This window comes from Ixodes scapularis, unplaced genomic scaffold (genome assembly GCF_016920785.2).
Source record: "Ixodes scapularis isolate PalLabHiFi unplaced genomic scaffold, ASM1692078v2 ptg001031l_1___fragment_1__unscaffolded, whole genome shotgun sequence".
Classification (NCBI taxonomy): Eukaryota; Metazoa; Arthropoda; class Arachnida; order Ixodida; family Ixodidae; genus Ixodes; species Ixodes scapularis.
This window is the reverse complement of record NW_024610086.1, coordinates 218,457-237,329: the sequence shown is the minus strand read 5'-3', so window position 1 is coordinate 237,329 and position 18,873 is coordinate 218,457. Positions and strand designations below refer to the sequence as shown.

General features: G+C 46.3%; 1 protein-coding gene, 1 long non-coding RNA gene and 1 pseudogene across 2 annotated transcripts; 2 read left to right on the top strand and 1 right to left on the bottom strand.

The window, feature by feature from the left end:
- Positions 1-4,920: 4,920 nt before the first annotated feature.
- LOC115312182 lies at positions 4,921-7,222 on the top strand. The gene is made up of 3 exons (XR_003917159.4): positions 4,921-4,936; positions 6,681-6,749; positions 7,101-7,222. It is a non-coding gene; the product is annotated as an uncharacterized LOC115312182 (long non-coding RNA).
- A 26-nt stretch (positions 7,223-7,248) lies between these two features.
- On the top strand, positions 7,249-13,867 carry LOC120849344. Its single transcript, XM_040221541.3, has 7 exons — positions 7,249-7,479; positions 7,662-7,826; positions 9,290-9,476; positions 10,945-11,187; positions 11,247-11,418; positions 11,483-11,628; positions 13,520-13,867. The coding sequence occupies exons 1-7, from the start codon at positions 7,249-7,251 to the stop codon at positions 13,696-13,698; spliced, it is 1,323 nt and encodes a 440-aa protein (XP_040077475.1). The 3' UTR covers positions 13,699-13,867.
- A 1,168-nt stretch (positions 13,868-15,035) lies between these two features.
- Positions 15,036-18,364, bottom strand: LOC115314822 (annotated as a pseudogene).
- Positions 18,365-18,873: the final 509 nt, after the last annotated feature.

The following is an 18,873-nucleotide window of genomic DNA, read 5'->3' as shown; positions in this document are numbered from 1 at the left end:
ATTCAAGCCCGTAATGAATTTTTACCATGGTGTAGCAGACGGCAAGATTGATCAGCGGGTCGTTGAAGTGCGCTACTGCGTTGAATGAACACTTGCTAACTGAGCGACAAAGAATCTGTCTAGAACCGATGGTTACAGAAAGGCCGAGGGTTTGATAATTATGCAACATTAATTATAATATCTCTTGAGAATGTGCAACTAAATGACCGGAGAAACCGTTTGTCATCACTTCCGCGAGTTATGAAAAAAAAAATAATACCACTCAACTTCAACTTCCCGAATGTGCTGCTAATTTCCTGGAACTAAATGCACAAAATAAATTTTTATTTTATACTTACTTTAATCAATTCACTTACAGACGTATGCGCGTAGTTCAAAAAACCATAGCGTCATGCGCACTGCTTAAACTTCGTGATCTTGGTGCGCGAAAATTCCGAAAATAACCTGTCATGTAGTTTTTTTCAACAAGTATTAACTATCGCAAGGGCTGCATGCTCTCACTTTTTAACTTCAAATTCGATTACTTGACGGCACCCGAAGGTAGCGGCACGCTTCGACTTCGTTTCGTTCTGGCTTATTTTTGCGGTTGGACGCAGAGCTTACACAAGAGCCTTGCTTAGAACTAAACGGAAAGAACTCGGCTGGAAAGGGTGCTGTGCTAAAAGGGAGCTTAAACTCGTGTTTTTTACATTTTGGCATGGCTTGCAAGCGCTTCTAAACGCGTTGCGTCTTTCGCGTCGTCTGCTACGGCGGCAACGTTGGTGGCGCCCCCACGATCGGGCGCGGCGGTGGCGGGCGACTTTTTCGACGGCGCCCCAGGGCGCCCGTTATTGGGCGCGTTAAAGTGTCCGGTGAAATTTTGCCTTCAATAAAACAGTTGAAATGTATTGTCATTACGTCCAGATATACCTTCCGCACAATATCCTGAATTTCTTATGCTTCCTTGCATGGGTAATTGAATTTTCATTCAAGTCCAAACTGCTCAAATTTTGCCTGCAAATATACGGCGTTTGCGTTGGCAACATTGTCAAGAGCAGACGCTCTGACGTCACATCAGTGATCGCGGCCGTCCTCGTGTGCCATCAAGCGCTGCGGAGTTGTTCCTGATCCGTTCTTTATAGCGTGGCTTTGCTATAGATTTCATTTTTATGAATGGGTGGTGACTTTTGTTGTGCGGTGGGGTGCCACAACGATCGGGGTGCGAACAAAGACGTGACGTTTCATGTGTTCCCACGAGACCTGCCGCGGCGAGCAAGATGGATTGCCGCAGTGCGTCGGGCGCACTGGGTTCCTACAAAAGCGTCCCGCTTGTGCAGCGTGCACTTCACAGGCGATAGCTACGAGCTCACCTCGCGGCTTTCAAAAGAATTCGGTCTAGCGCAGAGGGCTCCGAGACTGAAGCCGGACGCCGTACAGACCATCTTCAACTACGTCGTTGCACCACCAACCCCTCTCCGTGGCGCGTTTGCGAAGAGGAGACGCAAGGACGTAAGTCAGATATTGGTTTCTAAAAGCGTTGAATTCTTTTAGTTAAAAAGTCACGACGTGTTTTCTATGACACACACTACCTCCGACTCCTGCCGTTTTGCTCGCTATTGAGGCCACAGGGAGCTGATCCATATGCGCGCGAGCGCTTTCTCTGCTCTCATTACTGGTTCACAAGTACTTTTGACAAGTTTTAGTAATTATATATTGGCCGACTTCGGGTTTTGCTTGTTGAAATGTGAGAATAGCAGACGAATGATGCGATGTGCGACGTTGTTTATAAACGCAGGCTGTCGACGAAGCCATCGCCGAACGCGCTGCGACGGGTGCCGCCGATTCGGTCCCGGACCCAAACCCCTGCCCAGATGGAAATGGAGCCCTTGTTCCAGACTGTGAGCAGCTTTCCATGGATGTTTCTGAGCCGGAGACTGAACCGACTCCACGAAATGTCTGTGTCGGCGCACAAACGGAGCCTCTGCAAACATGCACGCGAAGGAACCAGACCAAGATCAAAGTCAGGTGCATAGGTGAGGATGTATCAATACTTGGGCTAGTTGGTTCGTGATGCAAGTGTACAAAAAACAAGCACTTCCTTGTGATCGTCTTTTTTTTAATCAGGATATACTTTGTGCTTTGTTCATATCTAAGGTGTGGATACCACATGCATATGCAGAAACAGGTTGTTAAGATTTCAAGGTGGGAAATCTGCCCTATGCAGTATCATTGTAGCAGGTATAAAACCAGAGATCTAATTTGGATCTGAGAATGGCTCTGAATCTTTTCTGCATAGAGACAGTGCCGAGCGGCAGTGTACGGTCTGCAGGCAAGGGCTTGTTTCATCAGCTCAGTTACAGTCCTGCAGTCTGATTTTTGTCTTCGCTGAAAGTAAAGCCTGGGTCACACATTTGCGTTCGAGTGTGGTGTGGTCAGTTGCAGAAATGCGGATGCAGAACATTGCAGAAGTTGCTTGTGGAAGGCATGCACACACAGTAGTGTAGAACGTTATTGACGCTTTCGGCTCACCTATAGCAAGCGATATCCACCAAAAGCATGTCAGCTGCCAGCAGCCACATCGACACGGCTTTTTGAAGTTCTCTGGTGGTCCGCGTGACTCTGGCTACTCATACTGTCCCAACCTTAGAAAGACCTGCTTCCGAGTCCTGATGTGCTCCGGAACAAGACAGATCTTGTCCATTGTCACATTGAAGACGGCGGTGACAAAAACGCATGTTCATCGGCTACCACTAGAAACTTTTTATGAAAGGGTCTGAAGAAACGACCTCGCGACCGTGATCTGAGAACATCTCAAATTCTGATGAGGGTTTGACGAATGTGACAATAACAAAAAAAAATTCGGAAAAGGCAAAGAGCATTCAAAAATATTTATTATCCTGATGAGAGTGGCGGCACGACCGGCAGTCGCTATCTCTAAACAGTGCCAGCTCTGCTAAACGTCATGCCACACAAAGTCTGCATTAGCCCTTTCTACAGTAGCGATGGGAATTGAAATCATTTTGATATTCCTTTGATACGCCGGTGAAACTCTGGAAAGTACCAACAACCACACTAACATCCCCTACCACCAGCGAGAGAATACACAAACTCAACTCTATTATGTCGCAGCGCGGTAGTGGCGCGTCAAGCGCACTTCCGGTCTGGGGCTGTGGGCGGAAGTTGCCATGCGAGACGTGCATTCCTGCGTTGTTTTGAAAGAAATCGGAGAAAAACCTGCCTTCTTGTCAAAACGCCGTGACTGGGGCAGTTCCAAAGGAGTTGAGAAAGGCTTGAAAGTCAGTTTTCATGTGCTCAGTTCGTCCGAAAATGTGGATACGTGCCGTGAAAAAAAAAAAAATCCAGACGCCGTCAGACCACGATTGCTTGGGCGGGAAGCACTTTGTGTTAAATTCACGGATACTTGTGGTCATCAGATATATTTGTTTTGTTCCAACATGAACGCAGGAAAACCGTTAAGTTGGGCGGAGCCCTTGCGGACTACGTTCAGTGCATCTTCAAGTTCAAACAGACGCTTGATCGTTCAAACTGTCGTCTGCTCTTTCAAACATTTCTGCTTGTCGTCTGCTCTTTCAGACGACACCGGCTTGTAGACCAAATGTTGGCCCGCTAATTGCGATAAGAAGTGAGTGTATGCCTCAAAATAGTTTAAAGGTTGGTTGGTGTAAGCAAGCCTGGTGTAAACAGTAGATACAAAGAGATGGTGATCATTGTTACCAGTGGCCATTACCGACTTGTTATGCCTGATTCACTTGGTCCGATTATGCTTGCGATTTTCATTATCGACAGCGACCACCTCAGCTACGGTTCACGCTTTTGAAGCCCAAGCGACGTTGCAACTGAAAATTGCGAGCAGAATATCATCATACAAATCAGGCTTTAGCGTCCATTCTGCAGCGTCTACATGGAATGTATCGTCACATGTCACATTATTCATGCAAAGTTTTGCGGTGTAGCGAGCCTTGGTAATGTCGCTGAGGCCGCTCAAGTAGTCAGACATTGCCAGGAAGACGAAGAATCAACAATTCCAATACGAAAAAGAGCACGAGGACTCACATTGACGCCGACAACATCGCATTTTAATAGTTTGTTTATGGGCAACGGCGAGCTTCTTGTCCACTTTCCATCGCGCATGCACAGTGCCGGTGGCGTCTGCTAGGGGTGCTCCAGTTTGCTTGTAAACATGAGTTAGTCTATATTCTGATAAAGTAAGGAGCGAAAAGTACCTCTGGCGTGAATATATCCAACCACTGTCACCAGTGAACACAATCCCGTGGTAATCCTTGCTGTCAAACGCAGAAATACTTCATAGAAGCACATTTCAGCGACAACTCGACGCCGCCGGCGAATGGGGATAAACAAACAACATGGTGTACTGTTCCCGCGTTGCTGCGGGCCTCTGATTGGCCCACCGCAACACACCTCAAGTGTTTCTGCACTCAAAGTTAAACCGAGTCCAACTTCCTTGCAGTGCTGTGCAATAGGGCAAGCATTGTCCCGTTACTAGGCGACACGCTTCTGCAACTGACCGCAAGCGTGCCATTCTGCTCTCGAATGCAGTCAAACATTAATATGTGAACCAGGCTTGAGAGCCGTCTCAGCCACTTGTTGGCTAGGCAGGCACTATCGACCAAGGAAAAGGTCTAACCTGTTTATGAGTGATCAAAAAATATTTTGGTGAGAATGCCTTACCCACATACGCATGACAAAAGAGGTCGCACAGCATGTGTAATTTATTGCTCTTTGAATGCTACCCTTGCAAAATTTGAGCTTTTTCTAATTCCTGAAGATTGTTCACCGTTGCAGGTACCCAGACAGCATTTGCTAAACTCAGCAAGGAAGTGCAGACTGAGACTACTGAACGAACGAACTCAGCCACACAAAATCCAGTTTCGGCAGAGGCTCCAATAGATGACGCTGGTGGCTCGGACTCAGATGAGTAAGCATGCCTTCACACTGAAATGCGTTTTGCCATGCATCTTTGTATGTGCAACACTATGGCTCCTCTTGACTCGTGAAATGACACCCCACATTAAAGAAAAAAGTTTTTTTTAAACAGCCTATTTAGGACATGCATGTCACAAAACAAATATTCCGCAAAAAAACAAATTTTTTCTAGCAATATTTACGCCGCATGACGTAATTTAGTTGAAGTTACAACTTTTCCACATTTAAAACTCCCGCTCTTTCGACGCGCGTGCGGAGTGGCTGAAATACGTTACCCATGACGTATAGCAGCCTTTCCGTGACGTAGAATACCAACTTTGTGGCGCGTGATTTAAAACGGACGAAATAGCCGCAAACTAAAATGAGTCTCGCGCTATAAATATTGCTTTAAAAAATTTGGTTTTTGGCAGAAAATTTTTTTTTTTTTTGAAACATGCTTGTCCCAATGGACCTTTTCCACATACCGACGGCACCAGGCGTTGGCTGCACGAACTGAAAATCGAGGAAGTGACCTACCTGCACTACCAATCGATAATAGGAGCTACGCTACCAGTTTCTTCGCTCTCTGAGCAGGGCCCTCCCAAACGTCGGGTTTTCCTTTCCGTCGACGTTCTTTTTTTGTGTAACACAATTATATGTATGCTGCAGTTACGTGTTCTACTCGCTGATATACAGCCTCCTTCCGAATTTCCTCGATTTTTCGTTCCCAACTTCCGCCGCTTGGCATCAGGCGCTCGCGCGTCCGCAGAACGCTTCTCGGAAAAGGTCCATTAGGCTGTTTAAAAATATACTTTTTTTTTCTTTGCAGTTACCCTTTAAGAGGAAAATTTTCCTCTCTAGAAGAGATCCTCAGTTCACTTTTGCTCTTATTTCTTTATGCTTTACACAAAGGCCCATATATGCAAACCCGAAAAGCACTGAAGGAAAAATGTTGCTATCTTGTGGCATATGACATCTCGTGCGAAGAGCATCATGAGAGATTCTCTTGGCTCCCTTGAAGCAGTTTAGTACGGCTAGCTCTCTGAGGGAAGATGGACAGCACTGCAGATCAGATTTCTCGTCCTTCAAACTATATACATGATTTGTGCTATCTGATCTAGTTACTGCGGTCTCAAAGTTAGCCATGATTAAAAAAAAAAAAAACGAGACTGCAGATTGTGACGCACACACGCACTCAAGTCTCAATTTTTGTATTTTGAGACTTTTGAGTGTGTGTGTCATTACCTGCAGTCCCCTTTTTTTTTTTAATTATGTTTAATGTACACCAGCTCATTTGCACCCTTGCATTTATTTCAAACTTAGGTTTTCCACAGTTTTAATTTCTACTTTGAGTGACCAGTTAGTGGCACTTAACCCCCTTTATTCAAAACTTGTAGATTTCTTATTACTAGACTCTGGGAATGAAATGAAATTCGGAAATATCATGTACACACTGATGAATGGAATACGGTGTCGGCATACCTAAGGATGAATTCGGATGAGCTTTGTGATCTTTACACATTGCCAAAATCTCAGCTCAAGAAGCCAAAATCTCAGTCAAGCAGCTTCTGTCAGATTACAGACATCTTGGCTCGATTTCAAGCCTACAATATGGGAATTTGTGTGCTGGCCTGGGGTTCAAGCCTATTTGTGTATCTGTGTACTGAAATTTGCATGGGAGCCACCTTGGCATGCAGACGTCTGGAAATGAGTGTTGGTTGTGGAGATATTCATTTAAACATCTCGTGTTTTTGCAGTGATCCTCTGGGTCTTCTTCAGGATCCAAGTGATCCTGACTACCGTCCAAACTACTCAGACGATGAAGAGTTGAGTAAAATAACTTTTTTCTGATTGGAACTTCGTTATGATGTATTTAGCATGACACTATTAGTGCCCCATTGTTGGTCTTGTTTCTTTTTCTCTTAGAAAGGGAGAGAGAGCTAGAAATACCTTATTTTAAGTTAAATGATTTTTATAAAAGCTATATGGCTTTCCCGAGCCTAAATTAAGTTTATTATTAGTAGAGCGGCGAGAGCTGCTTAATCAGGGCTGCAGCTTATAACCGGTAAATTTTATAACCGTCCAAACCCTGTTTGAGCAAACCACTCAACAAAGGCGCTATACATTTTTCTTTTGATTGAAGTTTAACTTTCCTCATTTTTTTTTCTATCTCAAAGGGCCCCAGGAACTGGCGCAGCACCTGATGAAAGTGAAGCAGCCGCCGACAAGTACATCGTGTTTGGGTCTTGCCTCAAGAAGCTCCTGAAGCGGTGCTCGGATTGCTTCTCCATGAACACCCAAGTCTCCTTTGACCTCGTCGCATCCATGGTGAAGGCCACCACCACTTGCGGCGCTGGCCACACCAGCATCTGGGAGAGCCAGCCTAAGTGTCATGGCAAGCCGGAGGGCAACATCTTAATGTGTAGCGGGATCGTCTTCAGTGGAGGCTGCCCAACAAAGGTGCTCCGCCTCTTCGATATCATGGGCGTAGCCAGAATCCATTCCACACAGTTCAACGAGTATCAGAGATGCTACATGCTCCCAGCAGTGATGAACGTAAGCAGCTTAGATTGTGCTATCTTTTAGAATATGCACAGCAATTTTGGAAATTAATCAAAGACAAGGGATGCAACCCTCCCCTGTTGTCATCTGTCCTTGTTTTTACTTTCCTGATCAATTGCTGTAAATTTACATGCTCCTTAATTTCTGTTTAGCAATGCTCTGTTTTTTTACAACAGGTATGGAGAGCTGAACAACGCACTCTTGTCAAGAGCCTGGAGGGGCGGCCACTACGGCTGGCCGGCGACGGCCGATCGGACTCCCCTGGCTTTTCTGCCCTGCACGGGACTTATTCGCTGCTGGAGACATCAATCAACCGTATTATTCACCTGGAACTTGTACAGGTGGGCATTGAAAATGTTTTCCACCATTTATATAACACTCCAATCTAGTTTCACAAGAGCGTGCAGGTGAGTTTTGGCCCCGGAACTACCTGCATACTACTTGTGTATTGTAAAGACTGGAGACTAATAGAGAAGAAAAGATGGTCAGGCAATGCAAAGAAGAGAGGGACGGACCAAATGCAAGTCTCCTTCCAGGTGCTGAAGGAAGGCTTGCCAGGCTATGCTTGTCATTCAATCTATCCGAGTGCTATTTTTGTTCAAAAAATCACAGCTGCATGTGAAATTTTACAGTGATAGCTGTTAGTGGGACCCTTTCTAGTTACGCATTGTGTGTGCGTGCTCCACCTCGACGAAAATGTTACAAAAATGTAACATTTTTGTAACATTTTCCTAGTATCCAACGCCTTGCAGCACGATGCTCTTCTCATTCAGCTATAATGCTTGTCAACTCAAAAAGTGTGTTCTTTGAAGTACCCAATGCAGACAGCACTCACTCATGTGGAAAATACGAAGCAATAACAGGAAACATTCATGGCGGCAGGCTAGTAGGTGCACACGTGTAAGGGTTTTCACCTTTCTGCTAAGCTTAGCATGCCACCGTGGATGCACCTGTTCTTGTGCAAATAAAATTATAATTCCAATAATGAAATTAACAAAATGCTACTGTAGCGGGGATAAAGCTACAAGCTCGAGCCGAGAGGACAAAATACAGAATGCGTGCCAATGCGGCAGTGCGGGCCCGAGAAGACGCAGTGAAGGAGGCGAGATGTTAGGCAGATCTCGAGATTTGAGCACGGGAAGCAAAAGTGCGCTGTCACCTCTGATTTCCTTGAGGCAGTTATGGCGCTGGATGGACTGTGGCGGGATGTTCGGCATCGAAGGACCGGTTGGGAATGTGTCAGTTGAAGTGGACATAATCGTGTCACGTCTACATTGGTCCGTGGATGGCAATTATGCCATTAAAGCTATGGCTGTCCATTATCTTGCTTGAGAGCATATTAGTACAGCTGCACGTGACATTTCTGTGTTGTCTGTTCGTTCACGCCTCCTTTTGGGTTGGAATCTTATCCCAGCTCGCCTGTCTTCTCTTCAGTTATAGAAGTTGATGTTAGTTATGCCTGACATTAGTTTGGAAATGTTCCCTCTTTTTAGTAATTCCTTTATAGCATGATGTTTGTATTGCAAGTTAGTTTATTTCACAACTATGCTTTCACTCTCTCAAAGAGGAAAGGGTTTAAATCGGAATTCAATAGTTTTTAACGTTGCTTAAATAAAAAAAATTAATGTTCTTAATGATTTATAAGCAATGGCAGCGGACTCAATTGTTCAGAACCGGTGTTCTAATTTTTGGGGTATTTTACACTTATACTACATTTTCGTTCAATGAAGTTGTTAATCCTAGAAATTTATTACTACTATGGACTTGCAGAGTTCATGGCATTTGTATACCGGTTGTTTTTCAGTCGACTGAGGTGAAGTCAAGTTGCCACATGGAGCTGGAGGGGCTGACTAGGTCTTTAGTCTACTTTGCGGAACTGGGTATCACCGTGGAGGTCCTTGTCACTGACAGGCACCTGCAGGTCAGCGCGTACATGAAGCGAGAGCATCCCCTCATCCAGCACCGCTTTGATATCTGGCATGTCAGCAAAGGTAAGCCAATATCACAGTAAAAGCACATATCCCACGAAATTGACTAAAATAAAGGTTGACTGGTCAAACAGAAACCCCAGGACAATAAACTAAAAACAGGCCAAATACAACAACGAAATGATTACAATAATACATATCTTTGTTTACCAATGCATTGTTGCATCTCTGAAGATAAAACAGCTCCAAGTGCAGACAAGCAGAGGTTGAAGTTGCACTTTAAGCATGCTTATCACCAACCAGTGGTGTTTGTGATGCCAGTTCAGGAAGGTTATTGTGATAAATCACTAATGAAAAAGAGGGAGCACAACATTGGAGGTTTGAGGCTTAGGAGCTGCCAGGAAGTCCCTAGTTTTCCAGGCCAAAATACTTGCTGAGCTGCATGAACCGAAGATAGGCTGGTTGCGGTATAAGGACATTTTAGGAAAGACCATTTTATCCACCCTAGCCTCTGTACAGGCTGCATGCGGGATAGGGTGCTTTTACGAAACCACATTTTATCTCCTGCTCGTGTTTTACCGTTCTCTTAAAACCTTCCATCCTTTTTTTTTTATTAGTTTGCATGTAGACAATTGCTTCTTCTTTCACTCTTGGTGTTGGAAAATCTTGGAAATATCTTGAGGGGCTACACCAATGATGGAGCTCGAGAAACACGACCGAGGACCAGGGGCGGATTTAGAAGGGGGGTCCGGATGTCCTGACCCCCCTCTTGATTTCTGCATGTGTAAAATTTAGGGCGTGAAACGAGGGAGAGGGGGAGAGGGTTTCTAAACATAGGGTACGCTGACCAACAGCTGACCCCCCCCCCCCCCCCCCCTGAGGAAATTCCTGCATCCGCCCCTGCCGAGGACCTATACAGGTCGCATGAACCCATGTTCTCCAGGTCTTTTCCTCCCTCCAAGACCCAACGGCATCTGCAGAGGAGAGTCTGCTGGCTTGCCATTGAGTGAAAATGGAACATCAGGCAATGCTTTTGTGGAGCTAGCAGAAAAAGTGTGCCTCCACCCATACATGAGCATAGGGCACAGCTTCACCAGCATAGGTTCCGGTGAAGCCTGGAGCTGGAAGTATGCCACATGAACACCTAAGCCCTGCATAAAATTTGCTTATAAGTTTTGCCTTAGCAAAATATAATTGAGGATCCGCAATTGAGCAAAGCATTGTCTCAGCTGCAGTTAGAGCACATTCAAGCCTCTTTATAATTTCCTCAGAAATATCTTGACAGTTCTGGACTAAGGAGCGTTCCTTTTTATGAGATCATCCTTCTGCCACTGGTTTGTGGAGTTATAATCTATATACAGCAGTAGAAAATAATGCAGTTTATAGAAGTCATCTTTCAACAACAATGAAAGTGTTTTCAAACTCATTGTTGTTGTCTCCATTTTCGCTCTAATTCAATTTGAGCGAAAATGAAGTGCAACAACAGTAAAGTGCAACACATTGGAGCATTGAAAGGGAATTATATTTACAGGCATTAAAAAGAAGATTGTGGCAATCGCCAAGTCTCCACGCCACAAGCCATTGGAAAAATGGCTGGACACCATCACGAGACATCTGTACTGGTGCGCCCGCACCAGCAACGGCCAGGGGGACCTGATCCTGGCAAAATGGACGTCAATCACCAGGCACATCTGCAATGTCCACCACCACCCGAACCCACTGCACCCAGCATGCTTCCACGGGGATGTCAGTGATCGGCTCTGGATTGAGGAGGGTGAGCTCCTGGGTTGCAAGTTTTAGAGAATGTTCGCTTATAGTTGCTCTTACTTTTAGGCACCGAAACCTACAAGAAGTTGGAATCGGTTGTGCTCTCTAAGCACCTCCTGCGGGACATTCCCAAGCTGTCCTCGAACGAGCAGACGTTCGGACTGGAGGCGTTCCATGGGGTGCTGATTCATTTTGCCCCCAAGTCTGTTAGCTACCGATATGATGGACTGCTGGCAAGGTGGGTGTTGCACTTCGCCTGGCATCTGGACTACTAATTTGTTACGCTCTGCTGCATCTTTCAGGACATACATTGCAGCGCTCCACTACAACTGCAATGCGGACAGGAAGGTGCGCCTCACAGAAGACGGCGAAGACAAACACGCCCTGAAGTTTTCCAGAGCAAGAAAGCAGTGGACCATTGTTCCCGTCATGGAAGACACCAAGTTTGGTATGCTGTATTCACAAACTATGTGTAAACAGAAGTTATGAACATTACCATCCACACATAGATATAATTTACATACTTTTGGACCAAGCCGAGTCCCTTCAGCTTGGTCTTGAAAGTCGAGTTACATTGAAGAACCTGATATAATAATTGTTGGCCAGCAACTTGCTGGATCACGCTTTCCCGCTTCGCGAATGAGGCCACCGGTCTTCCATGTTTTTGGAGGCATAAGATGATTGACTAGCGCTCTGGAGGCTACTATAAAAAATAGAAATGGTTGACATCTTGTTCTTGATCGCCGTTCGATGAAACAATATCTGTACACGCAGTAAGAATGCAAGCTTCATTTTCAGGATCCGGCGAAAGTTTTGCAAAAGCGCAGCACCAGAGAAGGGCCGCATATGCAGCTTCTGCAATGCTAACTCGGCCATCCTGTGCCTCCATAAACGTGGCCAACCAGTGGCCACGTTTGCATACATACGCAGAGATAGGCAAGCGCAATCCAGCAAAGTCATAAAGATCATTAATATAAACTTGTTCACAGTAAAAAAAAAGGGGGGGGGGGGAAGGGGGGGCACTTTTGACATCTCCTGGTCATGCAAGGAAATTGAAAATGTGAGCACCACAGAATTTTGCACACTGTATGGGCCAGAGATGTCAAGGGGCTGTTACAGTAAGATGAAGTGTGTATTCTTATTGTAGTAAGGTTGACAGCTGGGCAAGTTGGTACTGGTTAATAAAACCGCAAAAAGGTACAAAAGGAAGCGACAAACTGGACAGGACAGAGTGCTGACCCGTAACTATGTATTTTTACTGATAGACAAGGAGAAAGACAGCATGCATTGTTCCACAAGTTCACACGTAGATCTTCTACCGATATCTACACATTACTGCACAGGCTGGACGTTCATGGTCAGTTTCAGGAATGGACCTTTTTCGAGTAACAAGCGCCGTCTGGGGAGTTGTCTGCGAACTACAATAGAAGAGCAGCCCAACATTCCTCCGCCGGTCAAAACACATTGGCGTCGTGCCGTTGTATCGGTTTTCAGTGCTCTTTATACCCCATACTACCGATACTAAAAAAACCATGATTCAAAATAGACTAAATACGCACGAAGATAGATGCTGACAATGTTGCTGTCTCCATTTTCGCAGGGCACCGCGTCCCGGTGTCCTGTGAAAATGGCGACAGCGGGAGTGTACGCATGCGAAGAAGCTTACTGGAAAAAGGTCCATTCTAGCTCCTTACTCGACAAAGCCACTGACGCTGAGCTAATGCAGTTTTTTCTGCCACTGTGGATGTAGAATTCCTCAAGCACCTCACGGGATGATTCGCCCAGGCACTCTTTACAGTGAACTGAAACGTGCCCTCCCACTGGTGGCTCCGAGATACAGTAGTACTTGTGCTCACACAACCTATCGTTCTGAACGATGGGCTCCGTGAGCACAGGTACTATCTCGGAGCCACAGTGGGAGTGCACCTTTCAGTTCACTGTAAAGAGTGCCTGTGCAAACCGTCTTTCAATACCACCACGATTTTGGGAAGGCACAAAGAAAAGGTGACACATAATGTGCTTGAGGCATTCTACATCCACAGTGGTGGAAAAAACTGCATTAGCTCAGCGTCAGTGGCTTTGTCGAGTAAGGAGCTAAAATTCCTGCAACTGACAATGAAGGTCCAGCACGTGCAGTAATGCGTAGATATCATCGGTAGATGATGTGCGTGTGAATATGTGGATCAATGTGTGTTGTCTTTCTCCTTGTCTATCTGTAAAAATACATATTAGTTGCGAGTCAGCGCTCTCTCCTGTCCGGTTTGTCGCTTCCTTTTGTACCTTTATGCACTGTTTTATCCCATTATGTTTAATTCTTATTGTGAATTTTTTGCTCTTAGGTTACATCCAGAAGCTGCTAACTGGACTCTTTGAACACATTGAGAGGTACCCAACGTTCGCAGCAGCGAAGGAAGCACTCCCGAAGCAGAAACGACCAACACTGGGCAGCACGCTGGCACAGAGGCCTGACCTGGAGACTGCTCTAGCCACTCACCGGTCACGCTTTCGAAGGCAGTGAGATGTGTGTCTCTTCTGGTGGCCTTACAGTGACGTATCATGACGCATGTTAGATGCACCAGGGGGGTGCCTCTAACATGCCTCAGGTAGTAGTGATACCCTAACAAGAGCCAGTACGACACTAATCAAGATTGAAACTGTCAGGGGTCGGGGTTGAACCCAGGGGTCCTGGGTTCAGTCCAAACCCCTGCAAGCTTTGATCTGGATGAGCATTGTACAGGCCCGTGTCGGTGTATGGCCCAACAAGCCGGCATGGGGCGCCGGAGAACTTTGCCCCGCTGTCGCGCAGTGAAACCCCACATTACGGCATTACATATGTTCCCCTTCTTGGTTGGTATGCACTACTGCAACACATAGAACTCTAGGTGTGTCAGCTATTTGATCATCCAGCCATGCTGTCTGGTCGCAGTGTGTGGATGGACCTCTGGTGCATCTGAGCCGCTGGCCTCACTCGTCTCTTGTGTTCGTTTATCCGGCTGTCCATGGGCTTCTTTTTCATCCGTTAGTATCCAAGTGGTAGGAAACACAGAAGATGGCAAAGATATTTTCCTGTTGTTTTCAGCTGGATTTCGTAATTGACACCGGCAAATGTGGTCCAGGTACAGACGTTGGTGCCACCCGTCATTTGTTTCCGCGAGGAATGACCGAATGCCTGCTGATTTTATGATGAATGTTGGGATCCAAGGTGAAGTTTCGGAGAAATTCTTGATGTAAACTGGCTGACCTGCCGAGCACCATGCTGCTACGTTGTCGGTTGGCGTTTCTTCAATAGCCAACAAGTCGTCCCTGATATTGAGACTAACCCTGTGCAGTTGCTTGGTTGGAAGATTTTAGCTCTTACCGAGACACACTTCTTTCATATGTTTACTCTCAGGTTTTGGCATTGGTTTGCTTTGATGACACCTGGTGTGAAGAGGATTGTAGCATATAGTTTTGACTATTTTAAACAGTGAAGTTAATGTATTGCCACATGTTCTTGTCTTGAAAGATTGTCGACTATTGAATATTTAAAATAATGGTTATGTTGTTTTTTGTGAGTTGTGACTGTTTGGTAAGGATGTTTGGACCTTGATCTAGATTGTGGTGTTCAGGCCTTTTCCGTGCACATTCTGGTATGAGTGTTCTTCAAAGCCTAGACGCTTTCCGACTTACACCGAGCTTTCTTGTCTGTTCTGATGTAAACAACCTACTTGGTGTTCGCTTTTTACTGAAATTAGTGGATACTTTATCTTGCCATGCATTGCCAAAAGTCTGTGTACTGAAGCTTGGCATTGTTAGTTTTAGTTCCAAGGCCGAACATTTTTACATGAAGAGAGAACATATGCATTGATACATTCGTTACGCCATCTTGGCCGTGTCCATCTTCTTTTCGCCTCCTCGCTGCTCCGTGCACCGGTGAGGTGGCGCCTTCTTTTGAGAGCGCGCAACAACATCTTGCAATACACCACACCTCCCCCGCTTGAGAAGCGAGTCGTTGGCTTGATTAGAGGCCGAGACATTCTGGTGGTCTCGCGGCTCGACCGCTGCAGTGACTTGCCTCGCCTCTTCTGGGCAACCCGGTTTTCCATTGTTAGGAAGATTTCCTTGAGGCACTGCTTGTAGGTGTTCTTGTACGACAGACATTCCCGACGGCTGTCTGGACGATGTATGATCTCCGTGTATCCTCTGGTCTAACATTGGTTCCTTGTTGTTGGGTGCCTTGCCTAACATGGACCACAGAACCTGGATGGAGGGGCGCTCTTTCTTTCGTCCTGTGTCGGACATTGTAGTTTTCCACTTCCCTTTCTCGAATGGCCTTGTTTCGTTGTCGATACGTGAATCGGTACATCCACTTTGGTTGCAATGCCCCCGGGCATTGTAGGAACATTTGTCTTTAGCTTGCGGCCCATGAGAAGTTTGGCAGGGAAGTAGTCCTCGGGGCCTGGCGTTGCTGGGTGTACCAGAAGGCCTTGAATGACCTTCTGAATGTTTTTGGCCGTCTGAACCGCTCTCTTGGCCTCACCATTGCTCTTTGGATAGTGTGGGCTAGATGTCACATGTTCTACGCCCCAGCCACTCAGAAATTGTGCGAACTGGAGTGGGCTATACTGTGGGCCGTTGTCCGACTGAATGATATCTGGGATGCTGTAGCGAGCGAACAGGTCGTCCAAGAAATGTACAACACGCTTCATCTGTGTCCCGTGTAGCTCTTCAAGTTAAAAACACTTTGAGTAATAGTCCATGGCTATGATGTAGTTCCTTCCTTTGAAGTAGAACAAATCGGTTCCGACCACTTGCCATGGACATTCTGGGAGAGGAGTCTGAAGCAGATGCTCAGTTGGTGCTTGGCGGTGCCTCTCGCAGGCTGGGCATCTGCTCACGAACGCCTCGATGTCTTGGCCGATCTCTGGCCACCATGTAGACTATAGTGCTCTTGTGCGACACCTGACGGTACCTTGGTGTCCTGTGTGAAGTCTTTCCAGCACTTCCTGACGTAGACTTGGGGAAAAGACGAGCCTTGTTCCTCTGAGCAGGAGACCATGTACAACTGACAGTTCGTCAGCCACACTTGCATACTTGTGCACTTATGGTGTCAACGTCTCCGTTTTCGGCGATTTTGTTGCACAACAGTGCATGACGCGTGATGTCATCTTGTCTTTTTGCAGCTCGGCTCTAGTCCTGTTTAGCATGTCAGTGGAGGCTGGCAGCTGCTCAATCGTCAGTAGTTTGTACTCTTCGATTGCTGATGCTAGGTTTTCATCTAGGCACTGCAGTGGTTTTCGCAACAAGACGTCGGCAGTGTGCATGTCCTTTCTTGGTATGTGCACGATTGTGAAATCGTATCCGAGCACATGCAAAAACGCTGAAGTCAAGTCATTTCGTCAATGCTCTTCATAGAGAACAAAGGCACCAGTGGCTTGTGGTCAGTCTCGATCACAAAGTGCAGTTCGACCACATACATCCTGAAATGCTCACACACCCACGTTGCAGCGAGAGCCTCCTTTTCTACCTGAGCATACTTTTGCTCTGTTGGTGACAAAGCCTGGCAGGCGTATGCCACTGGCTTGTTGCTTCCCTTCGTTGTTGGCTTGGAGGAGTATGGCTTCTAAGTCATATGATGAAGCGTCTGTTGATAGTGTCAGAGGCTTCTGGAATCGTAATAGCACAGGACAGGAGTTGTTGTCAGGTCAGCCTTGATCTCGTCGAACGCCCTTTGCTGAGGTTGGTGCCAACACCAACTCGTTTCGTTGAGCAGCAGCTCTAGTAGCGGCTTTGTCTTCTCAGCCAGTCCTGGAAGAAATTTGGCCAACTGATTCACTATGCCCAGGAAGGACCTCGGGCCAGTCATGTTCTCTGGTGGTGGCATCTTTCTGATGGCTTCTGCTTTCTCCGGGTCTGCGGCAATACCATTTTGTCCCCGCACGTGTCAAGGGAACTTTATTTTTGTTTTCCGGAATTCACACTTGCGTGAATTTAATGTCATTCCAGCTTCTCTGAGGCACTGTTTAGCTCCGTGATCACCTTGATCTCTCCTAAACACGACAATGTCATCTTGGTGGCACGCTTGTCCAGGCAGTCCTTCAAGGATGCGGAGCATTTCTCTTTGGAAGAACTCTGGAGCTGTTGCAATGCCAAAGGGTAGCCGCAGGAATTGAAATCTCCCAAATGGCGTAGTGAAAGTTGTCACGTCTTTCGATTCTGGTGCAAGCGGTGTCTGCCAATAGCCAGCGTTGGCATCGAGCTCACTGAAGAACTTCACAGTGCCCAACTTTGCCAGGTTTTTCTCCACTGTTGGTATGACGACTCTCTCCCGGATCACTTTCTGGTTTAGTTGTCCGTAGTCGACGCATATTCTGATCTCGTCATTCTTTTTCTTTGCAATGACCATAGGCGCACACCAGGGCGTTGCATGGTCAACTTGCCTGACGACTCCCAGTTTCTGCATGCTTTCGAGTTGATCTTTGACTTTGGGCAGGAGTGGAACAGGTACTCGTTAAGGAGCTGCCACTAGATAAGGTGTAGCATTCGTTTGGAGCGTCACCCTGTAGGCTGTCTTCATTTCACCCAGTCCCGTGAACAGCGTGCTAAACTCGTCTTGCCTCGGGAGACTTGCCTTTTTGAGTCGGGTTTTCCTGTGTTTTTGTCTCCACTGTCTCCAAGTGTGCCAGAAAGCCAAGAGCTTGTATGGCTGGTCGTCCCGACAGTGCAGTCTGTAGCCCTTCCACAATAAAAACTTGTTGGTGCATTGACCTGCTGTGCCATGAAATGGTTTCTGTCCGACATTCCCTTTGCCGTGATGGGTGTTCAGCCAGGTCCAAAGAGTCTCTTGTTGGGTGTCCTTGGTTTCTCGATGCGGTTATTGTCGTACTGGGACGGAGGAATAACACCGACATCCGCTCCTGTATCAACTTTGAAGTGCAGTGGACATCCTTCCACCATTGCTGTGATGAATCATGGTTCCTGATTTTCTTTGTCATGGAAGTCCAACTTTCCTGGAAGTTCAATGGCGTACGGGTTGAAGAAGTTCCGGCCGTTTTGCTGCTGCGTTGCTGCTGCCCTTTGTTTGGAGGCATTTCCTTCTTTGTCCGGCATGTTGAGTAGTTGGTGGGCGCTCACCCATCTCTGGATGGCATCCTCTTGTTCTTGAGGTTAGTCATTTCTTTCTTTTCTTTTATCGCTCCCTCCATGTCATGTTTTCAAGGCCGAACATTCTTACGTCAAAAGAGAATGTGTTTATTGATACATTCGTTACGCCATCTTGGCCACGTCAGTCTTCTTTTCGTCTCCTCGTTGGCCTGTGCGCCGGTGAGGTGGCGCCCTTTCTCGAGAGCGCGCAACAGCAGTTTGCTATACACAACAGTATGAACAGTGGTCTGGTACCTCTGACCATTTTAACAGTGAAATTGTGTATGCTTTTCCGCTTTATAACATCCCATATTTATTGAGTAGGACAGTTCTGGTGCATTTTTCTGTGCTGTAGCCATTTGCAAGTAAATTTATTCCAGTCATACCATTACGATAGTATTTTTTTTTTAAATCTTTATTTCAATTGCTTTTGAATTTTCTTCCTAAGGTTATCTTTGGTTGGTGACAGTTTAAGAGTGCAGTCGAATTCCCATGCAGAATGCGTTCATCCCGTTCTGCCAAGCTTTGGCTGAGCGTGCACGCTCGTGCTATCAAGTCCAAAAATTACGTA